General features: G+C 56.4%; 4 protein-coding genes across 4 annotated transcripts; 2 read left to right on the forward strand and 2 right to left on the reverse strand.

The window, feature by feature from the left end:
* On the forward strand, positions 1 to 3756 carry ENH_00074300 (choline/ethanolamine kinase, putative; the record flags this gene model as incomplete). Its single annotated transcript, XM_013582815.1, has 9 exons — positions 1 to 248; positions 437 to 898; positions 1112 to 1182; positions 1328 to 1874; positions 1996 to 2428; positions 2631 to 2698; positions 2985 to 3040; positions 3360 to 3416; positions 3702 to 3756. Coding segments are annotated over 9 exons (1997 nt in total), but the record flags the coding sequence as incomplete, so codon positions are not given.
* A 3730-nt stretch (positions 3757 to 7486) lies between these two features.
* Positions 7487 to 10704, reverse strand: ENH_00074310 (hypothetical protein, conserved; the record flags this gene model as incomplete). Its single annotated transcript, XM_013582816.1, has 6 exons — positions 7487 to 7601; positions 7799 to 7857; positions 8128 to 8191; positions 8594 to 9949; positions 10297 to 10355; positions 10426 to 10704. The coding sequence occupies 6 exons, from the start codon at positions 10702 to 10704 to the stop codon at positions 7487 to 7489; spliced, it is 1932 nt and encodes a 643-aa protein (XP_013438270.1).
* A 5130-nt stretch (positions 10705 to 15834) lies between these two features.
* Positions 15835 to 16424, reverse strand: ENH_00074320 (hypothetical protein, conserved; the record flags this gene model as incomplete). The annotated part of the gene is made up of 2 exons (XM_013582817.1): positions 15835 to 15864; positions 16008 to 16424. 2 exons carry the CDS (start codon positions 16422 to 16424, stop codon positions 15835 to 15837), a joined length of 447 nt encoding a protein of 148 aa, XP_013438271.1.
* A 652-nt stretch (positions 16425 to 17076) lies between these two features.
* ENH_00074330 (hypothetical protein) lies at positions 17077 to 18195 on the forward strand (the record flags this gene model as incomplete). The annotated part of the gene is made up of 1 exon (XM_013582818.1): positions 17077 to 18195. A coding segment is annotated over one exon (1119 nt), but the record flags the coding sequence as incomplete, so codon positions are not given.

Genomic DNA, 18195 nt, shown 5'->3' on the forward strand with positions numbered 1-18195 from the left:
GGCCCGCCCCCCCGCCGCCTGCAGCAGCTTCCCCAGCCCTTTCTGTCCGCTCCTACCCGGGGGCCCCCTCCCCGGGGGGCCCCCCGGGGGGCCCCCCCGGGTCTTCCGGGGGTCTTTGCTTCCATGTCAGGGCCCTGAGAGACGCAGCAGACCCTCCGTCTCCCGCTGCAGCAGCAGCAGCAGCAGCAGCAGCAGCAGCAGCAGACCCTGACGTGGACGTCACAGACGAGCACTGCACCATCGTCTGCGTCGAGGGGGCCCCCCCGGGCCCCCCCCGTCCCCTCCTGGCGTTGCTGCGGGGGGCCCCCCGGGGGGCCCCCAGGGGGGCCCCCAGGGGGGCCCCCAGGGGCCCCTGGGGAGGGTAACTTCGGTGCCAAGTGTGTCTTTGGCGCGTTTGAACTTTTTGCATTCTTCGCCTTCTGGGGCTGAGCTGCAGCACGAGGCCCGGGAGAGTCCTGCTGCGCTGCGGCTGCGGCTGCTGCAGCGGGAAGCTGTGCTGAAGGCAATTGCTGCTGCTGCTTTCTGCTGCTCCCCGCAGCAGCAGCAGCAGCAGCAGCAGCAGCAGCAGCAGCAGCCTCAAGTCCAAGTCCAAAAGATCTCCGGAGGCCTCAGCAACCAGCTCTACCTCGTCCTCATCGCCCAGGCTCCCTCGGGGGCCCCCCAGGGGGGCCCCCAGGGGGGCCCCCAGGGGGGCCCCCAGGGGGGCCCCCAGGGGGGCCCCCAGGGGGGCCCCCAGGGGGGCCCCCAGGGTACTGGGGGGCCCCCCGTGAGGAAGGCTTTGATTCGGGTGTATGGACACCAGCAGGGGACGGCGCTGTTCAGCGCGAGGGCGGAAAGAAGACTTTTTAAAACTTTGGGAAAGTTGGGAGTGGCCCCCAAGTGTCTTGCAGAGTTTGAGGTGAGCGAGGGTTTAGGGTTTAGGGTTTAGGGCTTAGGGTTTAGGGTTTGGGGTTTGGGGATTTTTGTTTGGGTCTCAGTACTCACGGCTGCAGGTGCAGTGTAGTGATTCTGCTTTTCCAGCTCTTTGGGTTTAGGGTTTAGGGTTTAGGGTTTAGGGTTTAGGGTTTAGGGTTTAGGGTTTAGGGTTTGCGGATTTTTGTTTGGGTCTCAGTACTCACGGCTGCAGGTGCAGTGTAGTGATTCTGCTTTTCCAGCTCTTTGTATTCCGTCGCTGAATTCAGGGTTAGAGGGTTTAGGTTTAGGGTTTAGGGTTTAGGGTTTAGGGTTTAGGGTTTAGGGTTTGGAGCGCGTGTGCTTATTGCAGATAGCAGCATTTCACCAAGTGCCGGTCCCTTCATTCCTCCCAGAGGCAAGTTGTCTCTTGCAGCCCGCCTCCACCGGCCCCAGCAGCAGCAACAGCAGCAGCAGCAGCAGCAGCAGCAGCAGCAGCGGCTGCTGCAGCAGCAGCAGCAGCAGCAGAAGCGTGTCCGACAGCTGCTGCTGCTGCTGCCTCTGCCGCCTCGAGTCCTGGGGCTGCATGGCCAGGGAGGCCCTCGAAGTGGTCCTCAGGGAGGGGCCCCTCCCTCCAGGTGAAGTGTGGGGCCCCGAGGCCCCTGAGGGGCCCCCAGGGGGCCCCCCAGGGGGGCCCCGAGGCCCTCATGTTGTCCACTGCGAGGAAGTTGAGGGTTTTGGGATTGGAGAAGTTTTTGGAAGAAGCAGTTTGGCTGACGGGGCAGATAAGGGCCCTTGCTGCTGCTGACGCGGCTTACTTTGGGCAGCTGCAGCAGCAGCTGCAGCAGCAGCAGCAGCAGCAGCAGCAGCAGCAGCAGCAGGGAGACGCAGCAAGCCGCGCAGACACCAAGGGGCTGCTTTGGCTCTCCGGAACTTTCCCTGTGCTCAGCCACAACGACTACCAGGAAAACAATGTGCTGCTGGTGAGGGTTTAGGGTTTAGGGTTTGGGCTTTAGCTTCTAGGGTTTAGGGTTTAGGGTTTAGGGTTTGGGCTTTAGCTTCTAGGGTTTAGGGTTTAGGTGTCGGAGTTTACGCGCCTAGCAGAGAGCGTCTGCAACAGAGGCAGCACATGCCGCGGGCAGCAGCAGCAGCAGCAGCACTCACTGCAGCACCAACTGCAGCAGCAGCAGCAGCAGCAGCAGCAGGAGCGCGAGCTGCAGCCCCACACTGCCACGAGCACAACCAGCAGCAGCAGCAGCAGCAACGGCAGCAGCATTCGCAGCCTTAGCAGCAGCGGCAGCCGCAACAGCTGCGCCAGCATCTGCCGCTGCAGCGTCTACCGCTGCAGCAGCAGCAGCAGCAGCAGCAGCAGCAGCAGCAGCAGCAGCAGCAGCAGCAGCAGCAAATTTGTTTTGTGTGCAGTCCCCCACCGGCGAGCTGCGGCTAATTGACTTCGAGTACTCCGGGGCAAACGCGAGGGCTTTCGATGTGGCCAATTTGTTCTGCGAGGCCACGCTAGACTACAACGCAAACCCTCGTAAACCCTAAACCCTAAACCCTAAACCCTAAACCCTAGGGCGGGGGTGGCGTGGGCGGGGTCGAAACCCCAGGCCCTAGGCCCGGCTGCGGGGGGCATCAAACCCTAAACCCTAAACCGTGAAGGCTAAACCCTAAACCCTAGTCTTGGGCCGCTAGAGCGTAAACCCTAAAAAAGGGTTTGGGGCGTGCTGCTGCTGCAGAGTGGCCCTTCTACAGCTACTTGCCGCAGCAAATGCCGAGCGAGGAGCTGCGCAGACACCTGATTGAGGTGTACATACACCAGACCATTGCCCGCCAGGGTTTATCTCATCTTAAAGAAAAACTTGCAACACAAGAAACCCTAAACCGCTTCTACGTAGTCGTAAGCAAACCCTAAACCCTAAACCCTAAACCCTCAGCGGCGCCAGCGCGCCTGCAGGAAGGCGGGCAGCCGCAGGGGCGCGCGACCGGGGCTGCGACTTCGGGATTAGGGTTTAGGGTTTCAGTTTTAGGGTTTAGAGTTTAGGGTTTAGGGTTTAGGGTTTAGGGTTTAGGGTTTGGGGTGCTTTCCTCAGGTGGAGCACATGATGTTGGTGTCCCATTTAGTCTGGGCTTTCTGGTCAATCGTTCGGTGAGCAAACCCTAAACCCTAAACCCTAAACCCTAATTTTTAGTCCACTCTCCGTAAACCCTAGGTTTTGAAGGAAGCCCCTAGAGCCAAAGCGAAACCCTAAGCTCTAAACCCTAAACCCTAAACCCTAATGAATCGCCGGGAGCAGAGCTATTTGCAAACGCTAAGCCCTAATGCTAAACCCTAGCTGAGCCCTAGCTAAACCCCAACCAAACCCTAGCTAAACCCTAGACAAACCCTAGCTAAACCCTAGACAGACCCTAGCTAAACCCTAGCTAAACCCTGGCTAAACCCTTTTGGGGTTTGGGGTTTTGTTCAGGACAAAGGTGCCTGAAGACCCAGAGTCCTTCTCTTATCTTGACTACGCCAAAACAAGGTGAGGCTTGTGCATGCGAGGGTTTAGGGTTTGGCGAGGGTTTAGGGTTTAGCGAGGGTTTAGGGTTTAGCGAGGGTTTAGGGTTTAGTGAGGGCTTACGGCTGGGGTCTAGGGTTTCGTGGGGCTCTAGGGTTCGCTGGGGGTTTAGTGTTGGACACAGCTGCAGGGTTTCACGAGGGTTTAGGGTTTGGCGAGGGTTTAGGGTTTGGCGAGGGTTTAGGGTTTGGTGAGGGTTTAGGGTTTGGCGAGGGTTTAGGGTTTAGGGTTTGTTCTGTGCGGCTGCAGGCTAGAGCTTTACAGCGAGAAGAAAAAGGAGATGTTGGCGAATGGCATTATCTAAACCTTCATTCCCAAACCCTAAACCCTCGCGTGCAAACCCTAAACCCTCGTCTGCAAACCCTAAACCCTCGTCTGCAAACCCTAAACCCTCGTTTGTAAACCCAAAGCCCTCGCTTGTAAACCCTAAACCCTCGCGTGTGTTGCGAGCGGCTTTGGTTGCGTTTTTTGTAGTAGAAAGGTTTAGCTGGGGCGGCCTAAGCGCCGCAAACCCTAAACCCTAAACCCTAAACCCTAACCCTCGAGCTGCAAAAGTGGCAGATGGCAGTGCGTGATATCTATACAGCTCGGCAGCTTCCTGTGTGCCTGCTGCTGCTGTTGCTGCTGCTGCAGCTGCTGCTGCTGCTGCTGCTGCTGCAGCTGCTGCTGCAGCTGCTGCTACGTAAAGGGTATAAATTATAAGTCAGAGTTTCAAATAAGTTTGCTGCAGCAAATCAACAAAACCATTTATCATTTGTAGTCGGTCTTTTGTGCCAACGCTGGGCCGAAACCCTAAACCCCAATTTAGGGTTTGGCTTCCGCCTTCCCGAAACCTGAGGATTCTCCTCTGGCTGAATTCTTTTGCCCCTTTCAAAGGCTTGCACTGTACAGGTCCCTCAATAGGGTTTAGGGTTTAGGGTTTAGGGTTTAGGGTTTGGAGTCAAAATTCGCTGAAGTGGCTAGACCCAGACCCTATAGGGTTTCGAAAGCCTCCCCCAGGCTGGGGGGCCCCCTGGGGGCCCCCCAGGGGGCCCCCCGGGGGGCCCCCTTGGGGGGCCCCCAGGGGGGCCCCCTGGAGGGGCCCCTGGGGGCCCCCATAGGGGCCCCCCAGTGCTGCGTCTGAAGGCGAAGTGAACCAAAGGGGATGATAGAGGAAAAGGAAAACGAGAGCATTGACAACTAGAATGGGCTGCAGCACAAGGACAAACCCTAAACCCTAAACCCTAAACCCTAAACCCTCAGGGCCGCAGCGGCAGCGGCCCGCGCTGCAGCGGCCGCACGGCGCTGCGCCCGCAGGCCGTAAACCCCCGCAAAGCCGCCACCGCCCCTAGGGTTTAGGGTTTAGGGTTTAGGGTTTAGGGTTTGAGGCTAACCACCACAATGTAGCCAACAATGGAAGCAGATTCCAGAAAGCTGATTTCCTCGTCCACAGCTCCTGAGGTGTACATACACCGCAGGGTTTGCATGCAAAGATGCCACTTCGAATTCCATTTGATTTATTTTATTTATTTATCTTTAATTAATTTTATTTTTATTTATTTACTTTTCATTTATATACCACTATAAATAAATAAGTAAATAAATAAATAATCAGCAATAAATAAATAAACTGCTTTATGAAAGCAGCATAAGCAGCAACAACTGTGCAACTAGGGTTTAGGGTTTAGAGCGCGCGGGCTTTGGCGCTGCGAGGGTTTAGGGTTTAGGGTTTAGGGTTTAGGGTTTGGCACCTAGGGTTCGCTTGAAAGCCTTTGCTGCTAGCGAATTCGGGTGCTGCTTTATGAAAGCAGCATAAGCAGCAACAACTTGCTGCTCTCTGCCACTTTCGCACAGCGGCAGCCCACAAGTTGCATGCAGCGCAACAGAGTCTGGCGAGGAGCAGCAGCAGCGAACGAAGTGGTCCATTGCTGCCTGCAGCAGCAGCAGCAGCAGCAGCAGCAGCAGCGGCAGCAGCGGCAGCAGCGGGGAGAACAGCAGCTTATGAATAGGTGTGCTCAGGAATGAAGACTGCTGCAGCAGCAGCGGCAGCAGCAGAAGCAGCAGCTTGGGGGCAACAGCAGCACAAGCAGAGGCAAATGCGAAAAGGAATAGCAGCAGCAAAAGCAGCAGCAGCAGCAAAAGCAGCAGCAGCAGCGGGAGCAGCAGCAGCAGCGGGAGCAGCAGCAGCGCAGCAGCAGCTGCAAATGCGAAAATGGTGGAAAATGGCGAAAAAGAAACGAAATGAAGCCGGAAAAAGAGAAATAAAGAAAAGAAAGAAAGGCGGATTGAATGGAAGAAGAATTGAATTGAAAAAAGAAGAAAATGAATCAAAAAAAGAAGAAATTGGAAGCGAAATTACCGAAAAATCTCCGAAATTGGAGTAAATTTCGACCAAGTGCAAATGGGCTATGCCGTCGTTGGGGTTGATTTCGAGGACGCGGCGGTGCAGCTGCAGCGCAGCAGCAGCGTCGCCTTGGTGCAGCGCAACTTGACCTGCAGCAGCTCAAAAAAGGAGGAATTCGAGCTTTAAATGCATTAAATCAAAGACAGCAGCAGCAGCAAATTAATTAAATGCAAAACCACAAAAAAAAGCAAAAAAAATGATCCAAAAAACCCAAAAAAGCGCCATTTTCGAGCTGTATGTACACCCCAACCGCAGGCTCTTCACCAGCTGCTGCCCCACTTGCTGCAGCAGCAGATTCGATTTGCTGCAGCAGCAGATTCGATTTGCTGCAGCAGCAGATTCGATTTGCTGCTGCAGCTCAGTTGAATAAGAAGAAAAAAGAACAAAATAGAAAAAAGAGAAAACAAAAATGGAAAAGAAGCAAATGGAAGACACAAAACAAGAAAAGGACAAGTGCGAAAACAGCAGCATGACGGATGGAAGCAAACCAACACAAACCAGCAGCAGCAGCAGCAGCAGCAGCAGAAGCAGCAGCAGCAGCAGCAGCAGCAGCAGACCGAGGTTGTTGAGCAGGTGAGTGTCATTTGGCATTTCCTTCAAAAGGGCTTTAAATATGTCAGCACTCTCTTTCCATTCCTCCCGGTAGAAATACACCTGCACACACATACATGCTGCTGCTGCTGCTGCTGCTGCTGCTGCTGCTGCTGCTGCTGCTGCAGCTGATTACCACGTCGCTACTGCTGCTGCTGCTGCTGCAGTCATTTGAAGTGCAGCAGCGCTGCTGCTGCTGCAGCGCGTCTGGCCGAAACGTCGCGGCTCCTGCTGCTGCTGCTGCTGCACCTCCCCCCCCACCCCCCGCAGCAGCAGCAGCAGCAGCAGCAGCAGCAGCAGCAGCAGCAGCAGCAGACCTGGGCCAAGTGGAGCTTCGCAAGCACGTTGTGGGGGTCTTTCGAAAGACACCGCTGCAGCAGCAGCAAACAGCGCTCTGTGCTGCTGCGGATTCTTTTGAGGCGTTCTGTGTCTTCATCAGAATTAATTTCTTTTTCATTTTCTTTTGTTTCTTTTATTTCTTTTTCTTTTTTTTCTTTTATTTCTTTTTCACTTTCTTTTTCTTTTTTTAAATCCTTTTTTAATTCTTTTGTTTCTTTCTTTTCGCCGCTTTTCGATTTTTCGCTTTTCGCGTTTTTTTCTTTTTTATTTTCTGTTTCTTTCTTGGCCTCTGCAGCAGAAAGAAATAAAAAGAAATTAAAAGAAATTAAAAGAATTAAATAAATTAAAATTAAAATAATTTAAACAATTTAAATAATTTAAATTAAAAAAAGGAGTCAAAATAATCCAAAATATTAAAATTAGGCCTCCTAAACCCTAAACCCTAAACCCTGCACAGTAACCCCCAAACCCTAAACCCTCAAGCCTCCTAAACCCTAGAGGGAGGCCAAACCCTCAACATAAGCCCCGGACCCTAAACCCTAAACCCTAAACCCTCCTAAAACCCAGAATGAAGCCCAAACCCCAAACCCTAGACCCTCCTTAACCCTAGAGTGGAGCCCAAACCCTAAACCCTAAACCCTAAACCCTAAACCCTAAACCCTAGAGTGGAGGCCAAACCCTAAACCCTAAACCCTAAACCCTAAACCCTAAACCCTAAACCCTAGAGTGGAGGCCAACCGCTATCTTCGTGAGGCTCCTCCATAGACCTCCTTTCTTCCTCTTCTGCTGCCTTATCCAGCAGCAGCATCGCAAGCACACTCAATGCAGTTGTGTTTCTGAGGCACAAACCCCAAATTAGGGTTTAGGGTTTAGGGTTTAGGGTCTACGGGTCCAAAATTCGCACTGCAAGCATGTGAGACGCGCGGCGAAAACAGACAGACAACGAGGCCCAAACAGAGAAAACCCTAAACCCCAAACTCTAAACCCTAAACCCTAAACCGTAAACCCTAAACCCTAAACCCTGCTGACTCACTCCTCGTCTAATTTTATCGAATGCTCAAAGGCTGCTTCCGCTTTCTCGAGCTCTTCCAGCTGCACTCAAACACAAACACCACACTCACTCTCAAACCCTAAACCCTAAACCCTAAACCCTAAACCCTAAACCCTAGCCCTAATTTGCCGGTGTTGAACTGGCTCAGTTTCATTTGAGCTTGTTTGCGGTGGCCTCCAGGTGAAGCAACAGCATGAGGACTAGGGTTTAGGGTTTAGGATCTAGGGTTAAAAGACTAGGAAAAAGGGTTTAGGGTTTAGGGTTTAGAGCCTTAAACCAAAGCTAGGGTTTAGGGTTTCGCCTCAAAACACCTCATAGTAAGCGAGACCCAGAGAGTTGAACATTTGCGCGTCTTTGGGGTTTAAATCAATGGCCCTGGAGACACACAGAAAACCCTAGGGTTTAGGGTTTAGGGTTTGGCGTTTAGGGTTTAGGGTTTGGCGCATAGGGTCTAGGGTTTGGCAATTAGGGTTTAGGGTTTAGGGTTTGGGCGGCAGTCGCCCGAAGAATTCCCCGCACGCTTTCTCCATGAGACGCAGCAAGTGAATCCTCACCTCAAACGGTAAACCCCAAACCCTAAACCCTAAACCCTAAACCCTAAACCCTAAACCCTAAACCCTAAACCCTGACCCCAACAGCCAAAACCAGAAATTCCGAGCTTCAAATCCTAAGCCCTAAGCCCAAAACCGGACTCCTAAACCCCAAACCCCGAACCCCGAACCCCAAACCCCAAACCCCAAACCCTAAACCCTAAACCCTAAACCCTAAACCCTAAACCCTTGCCTCCAGTATCTGCGAACAGCCTCGAGGAAGTTCCCGTCTTCGAACTGCAAATGGCCCAGCAGCTTCTCAAGAGCCAAACACTTGGGGGCCCCCAAACCCTCATTTAGGTCTTTCCATCTTCTCTTCAGATGTTTCCTCAAACTCAAAACCACTCCCCCCAAACCCTCCACTTTACAGGGCCCCAAACCCTCACATTCGGGGGCCCCCGGGGGGCCCCCCTGGGGGCCCCCAGCAGCAGACGGGGGGCCCCCCGCTGCTGGGGGGCCCCCGGGGGCCTCCAGGGGGGCCCCACGCACCTCTGGGGGGGCCCCAGGGGGGCCCCCCGGGGGGCCCCCAGGGGCCCCCTTAGGGGGGCCCCCAAGGGCCCCCTGGGGCCCCCCTGAGGGTGGGGGAACTGGACCAGAGGGGCCCTCCGTATTGGGCTTGCTAGAAGCTGAGGAGCCCCCAGGTGCTGAGTCTGCTGCTGCTGCTGCTGCTGCTGCTGCTGCTGCTGTTGCTGCTGCTGCTGCTGCTGCGTCACTTTGCGACGGCGCTGACTCGGGCTGGCCCGCAGCAGCAGAGCGAGGTGGCTTATCTGCTGCTGCTGCTGCTGCTGCTGCTGCTGCTGCAGCTGTGGCTGCTTCTTGTCCTGTTGCTGCAGGATCAGTCTCGCCTTCAGCTGCTGCTGCTGCTTCTCCCTTTGCTGCTGCTGCGTCTGCCTTTTCTGCTGCTGCTGCTTCTCCCTTTGCTGCTGCTGCTGCTGCTGCTGCTGCTGGCGCTGCTCCCGTGTCTCCCTCGTTGCTGCTTTGTTTGGCTGCTGCACCAGGGTTTAGAAACTCCCTTTTAGGGTTTAGCAGCTCCTTTTGAGGGTTTGGGGGCTCCAGCTTGGGGCTGCGGGTTTCCGCTGGCGGGCCCGTATACTCTGATTTAGGGTTTAGGGTTTGGGGGTTGTTTCTCTCCAGAAAAGCAGCAACAGTGTCTATTGCTGCTTTGTTGCTGCCGCTCCTAAACAGCAGCACAGCAAGGCTGTAGCAAAGGGCCTCATCATCGGGCTTTTCATTTAATTCTTTTCTTTTTTTATTTATTTCTTTTTCCACTTCTTCAGGGTCCCAGGGGCCCCCGGGGGCCCCGGGGGCCCCCTCGGGGCCCCCACTTCCTTCGCCCCCAGTTTGCTGCAGCTCTTGCGAAAGGGCCTCTTTAAGAGAAGGGGAGAACTGCACAAGCTCATGAACATTCTCCCCCTCGGGGCCCCCCGGGGGGCCCCCAAGGGTGAACCCGGGGGGGCCCCCAGGGGCCCCCAGCCCCCCCTGCGGTTCATTCTGCGGTGTATAGACAGGTTCATGCGGGAGGTGCGGGGGGCCAGGCGCGCGCCTGAAGACCGCAGAAACCCTAAACCCTAAACCCTAAACCCTAAACCCTAAACCCTGATTTGGAAAGGTGGCCGTGCACGACTCGCTAGCTAGCTAGCTAGGTAGCTAGCTAGCTACCTGGTTGGTGGGTGGCGATTTGACTAGCCAATAAACGCACAGAAAAAGTGCTGTGAACCCAGCCGCTAGGGTTTAGGGTTTAGGGTTTAGGGTTTAGGGTTTAGGGTTTACTGAGGTTGAAGGTCTTGGTCTTGAGAATGTGAACAGCCAGAGGGTCTCCGGAGCTGATGCCCAGCCTGGGGGGCCTCCGGATGGTAATGCCATCAGGGTTTAGAAGCGGGTCCACAATACCTCCCTTGCTGCTGCTGCTGCTGCTGCTGCTGCTGCTGCTGCTGCTGCTGCTGCTGCGGCTGGGGCGGGGCGCAGCAAACTCGGCGGAGGCAATATCCATGAACCTCCTCCCCTCCAGGAGTCCCTTACTGGCTGTGCCCTTGGGGGCCCCCTCGGGGGGCCCCCCGGAGGCGTGCGGGGCCTGGAGTCTGAGTGCATGCGAGATATCAAAGGGGTACTGGAGGGCTCTGAAGGGTCTAGAGAAATGGGCGAAACAGAAATGGGAAGAGAAGCAGCACAAAGAGGAGATAAGCTGCTGCTGCTGCTGCTGCTGCTGCTGCTGCTGCTGAGGCCCCTCCAGCGGCGGCGGAGGCCCTCGGCCCTCTGGGCGAAGAACAAAGGCTGGGGGCCCCCCTCGCCGTCGGACATGGGGCCGCAGCGAGGGTTTAGGGTTTAGGGTTTAGGGTTTAGGGTTTAGGGTTTGGGGGGTGCGGGTCGCCTCGGGCCAGCTCCTGCCGGCGACGCCCATGCAGCCAACCGCCTCCGCAGCCGCTAACGCAGCACCCACGCTCTCCTCCAGGCGGAGGGTTTAGGGTTTAGGGTTTAGGGTTTAGGGTTTAGGGTTTGGGGGCGCTGACTCAGGCGCTGCTGCTGTAAACCACCACAAACGACTCGCGGCGAAGAACCGCTCACGCGCCTCCAAACGGAAAAGAGGGCTTTGCTGCTGCCCGCTAGCGTTTCACGTTTAGGGTTTAGGGTTTAGGGTTTAGGGTTTAGGGTTTAGGGTTTAGGGTTTAGGGTTTAGGGTTTAGTTTAGGGTTTAGGGTTTAGGGTTTAGGGTTTAGGGTTTTAGGGTTTAGGGTTTAGGGTTTAGGGTTTAGGGTTTAGGTTTAGGGTTTAGGGTTTAGGGTTTAGGGTTTTAGGGTTTAGGGTTTAGGGTTTAGGGTTTAGGGTTTAGGGGGGTTTAGGGTTTAGGGTTTAGGGTTTAGGGTTTAGGGTTTAGGGTTTAGGGTTTAGGGTTTAGGGTTTATGCAGGGCGCGGGAAACACCCCCGCGTTGGTGAACAGTTTGTTGACTTCGCTGTGCAACATTTCGCCCTTCAGGGTTAGGGTTTAGGGTTTAGGGTTTAGGGTTTAGGGTTTAGGGTTTAGGGTTTAGGGTTTAGGGTTTAGGGGGTTTAGGGTTTAGGGTTTGGGGTTAGGTTTGGGGTTTAGGGTTTAGGGTTTAGGGTTTAGGGTTTAGGGTTTAGGGTTTAGGGTTTAGGGTTTAGACCACTGCGAGAATAGTGACTGCGAAGGCCTCCAGGTGGCGCTTCACGAGGGGCAGTTTGGAAGACAGCGCAGCCAAACGTGGCGCGGTACTACGCGGACGCGAACGTAAACCGCCCGAGGCAGTATTGGGATTAAGGGTTAGGGTTTAGGGTTTAGGGTTTAGGGTTTAGGGTTTAGGGTTTAGGGTTTAGGGTTTAGGGTTTAGGGGGTTTAGGGTTTAGGGTTTGGGGTTAGGTTTGGGGTTTAGGGTTTAGGGTTTAGGGTTTAGGGTTTAGGGTTTAGGGTTTAGGGTTTAGGGTTTAGGGGGGTTTAGGGTTTAGGGTTTAGGGTTTAGGGTTTAGGGTTTAGGGTTTAGGGTTTAGGGTTTAGGGTTTAACGGCGTAGGGCTGTGTTGCGGCGGCGCAGTGGAACGGCTCAGGTGTATGCGCAGCTCCTGCCATTGCTGCTGCGGTGTCCGTTGTCTTTCTGAAATGCATTTCATTAAAATAAATTAAATTAAATCATTTTAATTCATTTCTTTTTCAATTTGCTTTTTATTTTCCTTCACAGCTTCCAATTCAGCAGCCAAAACTCCCTGCTGCACCCCTGATCTCGCTGTCTGGGGGCCCCCGGGGGCCCCCCAGCCTCGCCGAGTTCCGGGGGCCCCTCTTGTCGTTTTAAATATTTAATTTGCTGCTTTTGTTTTATTTTCTTTTTTTAAATAAATAAATTTCAGACAGCAGCAGCAGCAGCAGCCACTCGCGGCCGCTGCTGCTGCGCGGGCCTCGGAGTGGCTTCTGAACTGCCTGGGCAGCGTAGCCAGCTAGCTAGCTAGCTAGCTAGCCAGCTAGCTAGGCAGCGGCGAGCTAGCTAGCCAGCTAGCTGCACAGAATTGCATGCAGCTAGCCACGGGGATCGCTGGGAAGCTAGCTGTGACGCCTGCTAGGCGGCCAGCAAACAGCTAGCTAGCTAGCTAGCTAGCTAGTCAGCTAGCTAAGCAGCTAGCCAGTCAGCTAGCCAGGCAGCTAGAAAGACAGCCAGCTGAGCAGCTCGCTAGACAGCTACTAGGACAGCCAGCTAAGAAGCTAGCGAAGCAGCTAGCAAGCCAGCTAGCTAGGCAGCTAGCTAGGCAGCTAGCTAGGCAGCTAGCTAGGCAGCTAGCTAAGCAGCTAGCTAGGCAGCTAGCTAGGCAGCTAGCTACACAGCTAGCTAGGCAGCTAGCTGTACAGCTAGCTATACAGCTAGCTAGGCAGCTAGCTAGTCAGCTAGCTAGGCAGCTAGCTAGGCAGCTAGCTAGGTAGCTAGCTGGTTCCATAGCTTAGGCTGGCTGGCTGCTGCCGGCCAGAACTTTGGCTGCAGGTCTGTGGGACTTAATAAAAGAGAATTGGGGCTTTTTGCTGCAGACCCTTTTGCTGCTGCTGCTGCTGCTGCTGCTGCTGCTGCTGCTTCTGCTGCACGCGTCGGCCCCCTAGCGGGTCTCGAGTAACTGTGTCCCTTTGTCTCTCACAGCAGCAGCAGCAGCGCTCTTGCTGCTGCAGCTGCAGCAGTGCCCTTGCTGCTGCTGCAGCAGCAGCAGCAGCAGCAGCAGCGCCACGGAAACCACAACAACTGCTTAGCTCCAACCGCAACCTAAACAATCATAAAACAAGTTTGGGGGGCCCCCAGAGGGGGCCCCCTGGGGGGCCCCTGGGGGCCCCGTAGGGGTCCCCGGGGGCCCCCAGGGGGCCCCCGGGGGCCCCCCGCTGTGGGGCCTCTCGGCGGGGGCCCCTTGGGGGCCCCCCTTGAAGCCCCTGGGGGGCCCCCAAGCTGGGGGGGCCCCCGGGGCTCCATTAGCCATTTGGGGGGCCCCAGAGCCCCCGCAGCGCTGCATTTAAAATGTGGAATTTGAGACAAAAATTGTTTCGGAGCTGGGCCGAGGGGCCCCTTGGGGGCCCCCGGGGGGCCCCTGGGGGCCCCTGGGTACCCTGGGGGGCCCCTACGTACCCCTGGGGGCCCCTTGGGGGGCCCCTGGGGGCCCCTTAGGGGGCCCCTGGGGGCCCCTTAGGGGGCCCCTAGTACTTGGAAACATCGACTGCAGAAGCCATTTTAGTTTTTAGTAAACCCTTGGCGAAGCGGGACCTGAGAAGCAGCTCAAATAGCTAAACCCTAAACCCTAGAGTCGCCAAAACACAGGGTTTACCAGGGTTTAGGGTTTAGGGTTTAGGGTTTAGGGTTTAGGGTTTGGTGGCAGCCTCACTTGCAGACGTCGCAGGAGATTCGCTCTTTGCCGCTGTCTGAGGTTTCCGAACAGTAGACTGCACCCCAACGCGCAAACCCTAAACCCTAAACCCTAAACCCTAAACCCCAAACCCTAAACCCTAAACCCTAAACCCTACTAGGGTCTAGAAGTCGAGTTCTGAAGCGGTTTAAAGTGCTGCATCCGCCCGCTGGCCCTGCGCTGGAAACCCTCAGTGCTCGCCCCAAACCCTAAACCCTAAACCCTAAACCCTAAACCCTAAACCCAAATCCCTGGACGCAACACCCAAAACCCGAAGTTGCAAGCTCCCAACCCTAGCGCCACAACCCAAAACCCCAACCCCCAACTCCCAAACCCCAAACCCTAAACCCTAAACTCCAGGCCGCAAACCCCAAACCCTAAACCCTAAACCCTAAACCCTAAACCCTAAACCCTAAACCCTAAACCCTAAACCCTACTGGCGAGGCAGCAGGAGCAGACGAAGCAAAGGTCGACGGGTTTGTGGTGGCAGAAGCAAACCGCAGTGTTGGTTTTGTGGTGTACAGACACTGCAGCAATTGTGGGGCGCAGCGAGGGTTTAGGAAGAAACCAAAACAGCAGCAGCTGCAGCAGCGCGAAGTCTCCGCGGAGGGTTTTGGGGTTTTTTGCTGCTGCTGCTGCTGCTGCTGCTGTTGCTGCTGCTGCTCCCGCGCTGAAGCACTCCGCGAAGCTCATCCACCGCCCCCGCGTCACGTCGCACAGCTGCTCCAGCAGCGTCTGCAGCAAACCCCAAACTAGGGTTTAGGGTTTAGGGTTTAGGGTTCCGCGCTACTCAGCGAACCGCCGTCCTTCCTCAACGCCCGCGAGGGTTTAGGGTTTGGAAATTAGGGTTTGGGGTTTTGCGCTTCAGCTCAAAGCAGCAAACCGGGGTCAAGGGCCCCTCGCTAACCCCGAGGGTTTAGGGTTTAGGGTTTAGGGTTTAGGGTTTAGGGTTTGCCGCTAGGAAAGCCAAACACCTACCGAGCAGTCGGGAAGTAGGGAGCAACAGTCGATGGCAACGCCCTGACGCAAAACAACAAACCCCAAACCCTAAGCCCTAAACCCTAAACCCTAAACCCTAAACCCTAAACCCTAAACCCTATTTCCGGGCCGGGGCTTCAGACCCCGAGACGCCGCCGTCTGCTGGCTCCACGCCGCGAGCAAACTGTAAACCCCAAACCCTAAACCCCAAACCCTAAACCCTAAACCCTAAACCCTAAACCCTAAGCCCCAAACCCTAAACCCCAAACCCTAAACCCCAAACCCTAAACCCTAAACCCTAAACCCTAAACCCTAAACCCTCCTGTTTGCTCGCTGCAAAGGCAGTGTTTAAGAGAGGAATGCACTGAGCAGCAAAACCCTTTTTGTCCGAAATGTCCAGCAGCAGCACGCGGCTCTCAGCAGCAGGGCCTCCGCCCCTCCAGCGGTGCACGTCTGAACCCCAAACCCTAAACCCTAAACCCTAAACCCTAAACCCTAAACCCTAAGCCCTGGCCCTGGCCCTAAACCCTAAACCCTCGGCCCCCAAGTTGTCTGAAGGCAGGCAGAAGCAGCAGCAGCACCCGCTGCAATAAGACGGCAAAGGGGCTGCAGCCCAGCCCAAGCTAGGGTTTAGGGTTTAGGGTTTAGGGTTTAGGGTTTGGCTTACAGCACAGAGCTATTGACAGGGCCCCAGCCAGCAGCGACTCGCCTTCCATGCGGCTGCTCTTCTGCTGCGCAGCAGCAGCAGCAGCAGCAGCAGCAGCAGCAGCAGAGCCGCCATTTGCTGCAGGTCCTGCTGCCGCTCCGTCCACCTCCATTAGGCTATCCCCCGCAGCAGCAGCAGCAGCAGACTCTGCTGCTGCTGCTGCTGCTGCTGCTGCTTGCTGCTGCTGCTGCTTCACAAAAGCCACGAGGGCCTCCTGCAGCTCTGCTGCTCCATCTTCCAGGCCCGACTGCACTAAGACCCAATTTGGGGGCTGCACCTCGTGCGCAGCAGCAGCAGCAGCAAAAGAACTCACGCAGTGTTTTGGCTCATCCCCACAATGGCCATTCGACTCTGTGGGGCCGTAAGAGCTACTGCGCGGGAGAAACGCGAGACTGCACCTGCAGCAGCAGCAGCAGCAGCAGCAGCAGCAGCAGCAGCAAGTGAAGCAGCAGCAGCAGCGGCAGCCCAGAGCATCCGACAGGTCTGTATTAAAAGGCAGCAGCAGCAAAGGCCCACCGGAAATGAAGTCAAGATAACGGACCAGGGCCTCGGCGCTGTTGTGTCGCTGCTGCTGCTGCTTCTGCTGCTGCTGCTGCTGCTGCTGCTGCTGCTGCTGCAGCCGCTGCTGCAGGCGAGGCGGGATGGGCTGCGTCTTCTCCAGAAAAGCATTTAGAGCTGATGGCTGCTGCCACACTGCGGGGTTTAAATCCACAATAATAACAAGAGTGCCATCAGCAGGGGGCCTCGCTGCTGCTGCTGCTGCTGCTGCTGCTTCTGCTGCTTCTGCTTCTGCTGCAGCTGCTGCAGCAGGTTCCGCTGCTGCTGCCGGCGTTGCTGCTGCCGTCGATGCTGCAGACCCCGCAGGCTCCGGCGACTGGAACGGTCCTGCTGCTGCTGCTGCTGCTGCTGCTGCTGCTCGCTCGTGCTGCAGAGCAGCACGAGAGACCGCCGGCTCCATCCTCGCCGCCGTCAGGTGTACATACACCCCATTGCCGTGGCCTGAAGCAGGGAAAGCCCCTTCCCACAAACAGCAGCAGCAGCAGCAACAACAACTGCAGCAGCAGCAGCAGCAGCAGCAGCAGCAGCAGCAGCGGGGTGCCGCCGCCCGGGTGCTAGAGTAGCTGCTGCGCGCCGCCCCAGCTGCTCGTTCGAACTCCCTGCCAGCTGGCGAGGGAAAATTGAAAGTCTTTTATTTATTTTTAAAATAAAATAATAAAATTAATTTATTTTAAACTCCAAAGAAGCCTCTTAGCTGCTGAGGGGCCCCCGGGGGCCCCCCCGCAGCCCTGCTGCGCAAAGCCGCAGCAGCGCAGCAGCAGCGGGGGCCCCCGAGGCCCCCCAGCAGCAGCAGCAGGCCAAAGTCTAATCTGCTGCTGCTTTTCGTGAATAAAATGATAAATGGAACTTAAATATAAATGGTTGGTCTTTAGTTTTGTGTTTATTGGTTTTCTGGCGAGCTGCTGCTGCGCTGGGCTGTATGTACACCCCAGACACGCAGCAGCAGCAGTCGGCTGCTGCTCGCTGCTGATGACTTCTCTTCTTTTTTCTCTCTAAACCCTAAACCCTAAACCCTAAACCCTAAACCCCGTGTCAGCGCGCCTCTTCACTCCATGGGGCCCTTCTGGGGGCTGCAGCAGCTGCGCAAGGCGCGCAAGGCGCTGCTGGGGAGGCTGCGCTATTTGCTGCTGCCTCTGCTGCAGCTGCGGCGGCCCGTGCTGCACCCGCAGCAGCAGCAGCAGCAGCAGCAGCAGCAGTTGCTGCTCAAGCAGCGGCCGCCGCCTTCGCCCGCGGCGCCGCAGCAGCACGCGGAGAGCAGCAGCAGCAGCGGCTCCGACGGCGACCTGCGCCGCAGCAGCCCCACCCCCAGCAGCAGCAGCAGCAGCAGCAGCAGCAGCAGGAGGCTGTGGGGCGCGGGGCTGTGCCTGCGAGCTGCTGCTGCATGCACTGACATCTGCTGCTCCTGCTGCTTCTTCTTTTTTTCCCGCTGCGACAAGCTGCTGCGGCTGCTGGGCTTTGTGCTGCCTTGGGTTGGTTTGCTGCTGATTGCCTTTTGCTGCTACGTGTACTTTTTGCTGCTGCTGCCTCTGTGGAACGGGCCGGCGCCGGCGGCGGCCTCCCCCCTGCTGCTGCAGCTGCAGCAGCAGCAGCAGCAGCAGCAGCAGCAGCAGCAGCAGCAGCGAGGCTGGCAGCACCTGCTGCTCTCCTGGCTCTGCCCCCAAGCTGCTGTTGCTCTCTGGCTTATTTGCTGCACTCTTTACTGCTACTTCAAAAGCATTTTTGTGTCTCCTGGCCGCCCCCCAGCAGCAGCAGCAGGAGTTTTGTCGCAGCAGCAAGTTGCTGCCTTTGCTGCTCTCTCCCACATGTTTTGCGGCACCCCTCTGCTGCCTCCCCCCGATGCTGCTGCTGCTGCTGCTGCTGCTGCGGGTGCAGCTGCTGCTGACGCAGCGGCGGAGCCCGCGGATGTGGAGCTGCCCTCTGCACACTCTCCTGCTGCTGCTGCTGCTGCTGCTGCTGCTGCTGCTGCTGCTTCCGAAGCAGCCTCGTGCGCAGAGGCAGCGGCCGCGGTAGTGGCAGCAGAGGCAGCAGCAAAGCCAGCAGCAGCCGCAGGAGCAGCAGCAGCAGCAAGCGCCGAGCCGGCCGCAGCAGCAGCCAAAGGGCCACCTGCTGCTGCTGCCTCTGACCCCGCCCCCACCCCCCCCTGGCAGCAGCAGCAGCAGCAGCAGCAGCAG

The sequence above is a fragment of the Eimeria necatrix genome, genomic scaffold (genome assembly GCF_000499385.1).
Source record: "Eimeria necatrix Houghton genomic scaffold, Enh_scaff752, whole genome shotgun sequence".
Taxonomy (NCBI): domain Eukaryota; phylum Apicomplexa; class Conoidasida; order Eucoccidiorida; family Eimeriidae; genus Eimeria; species Eimeria necatrix.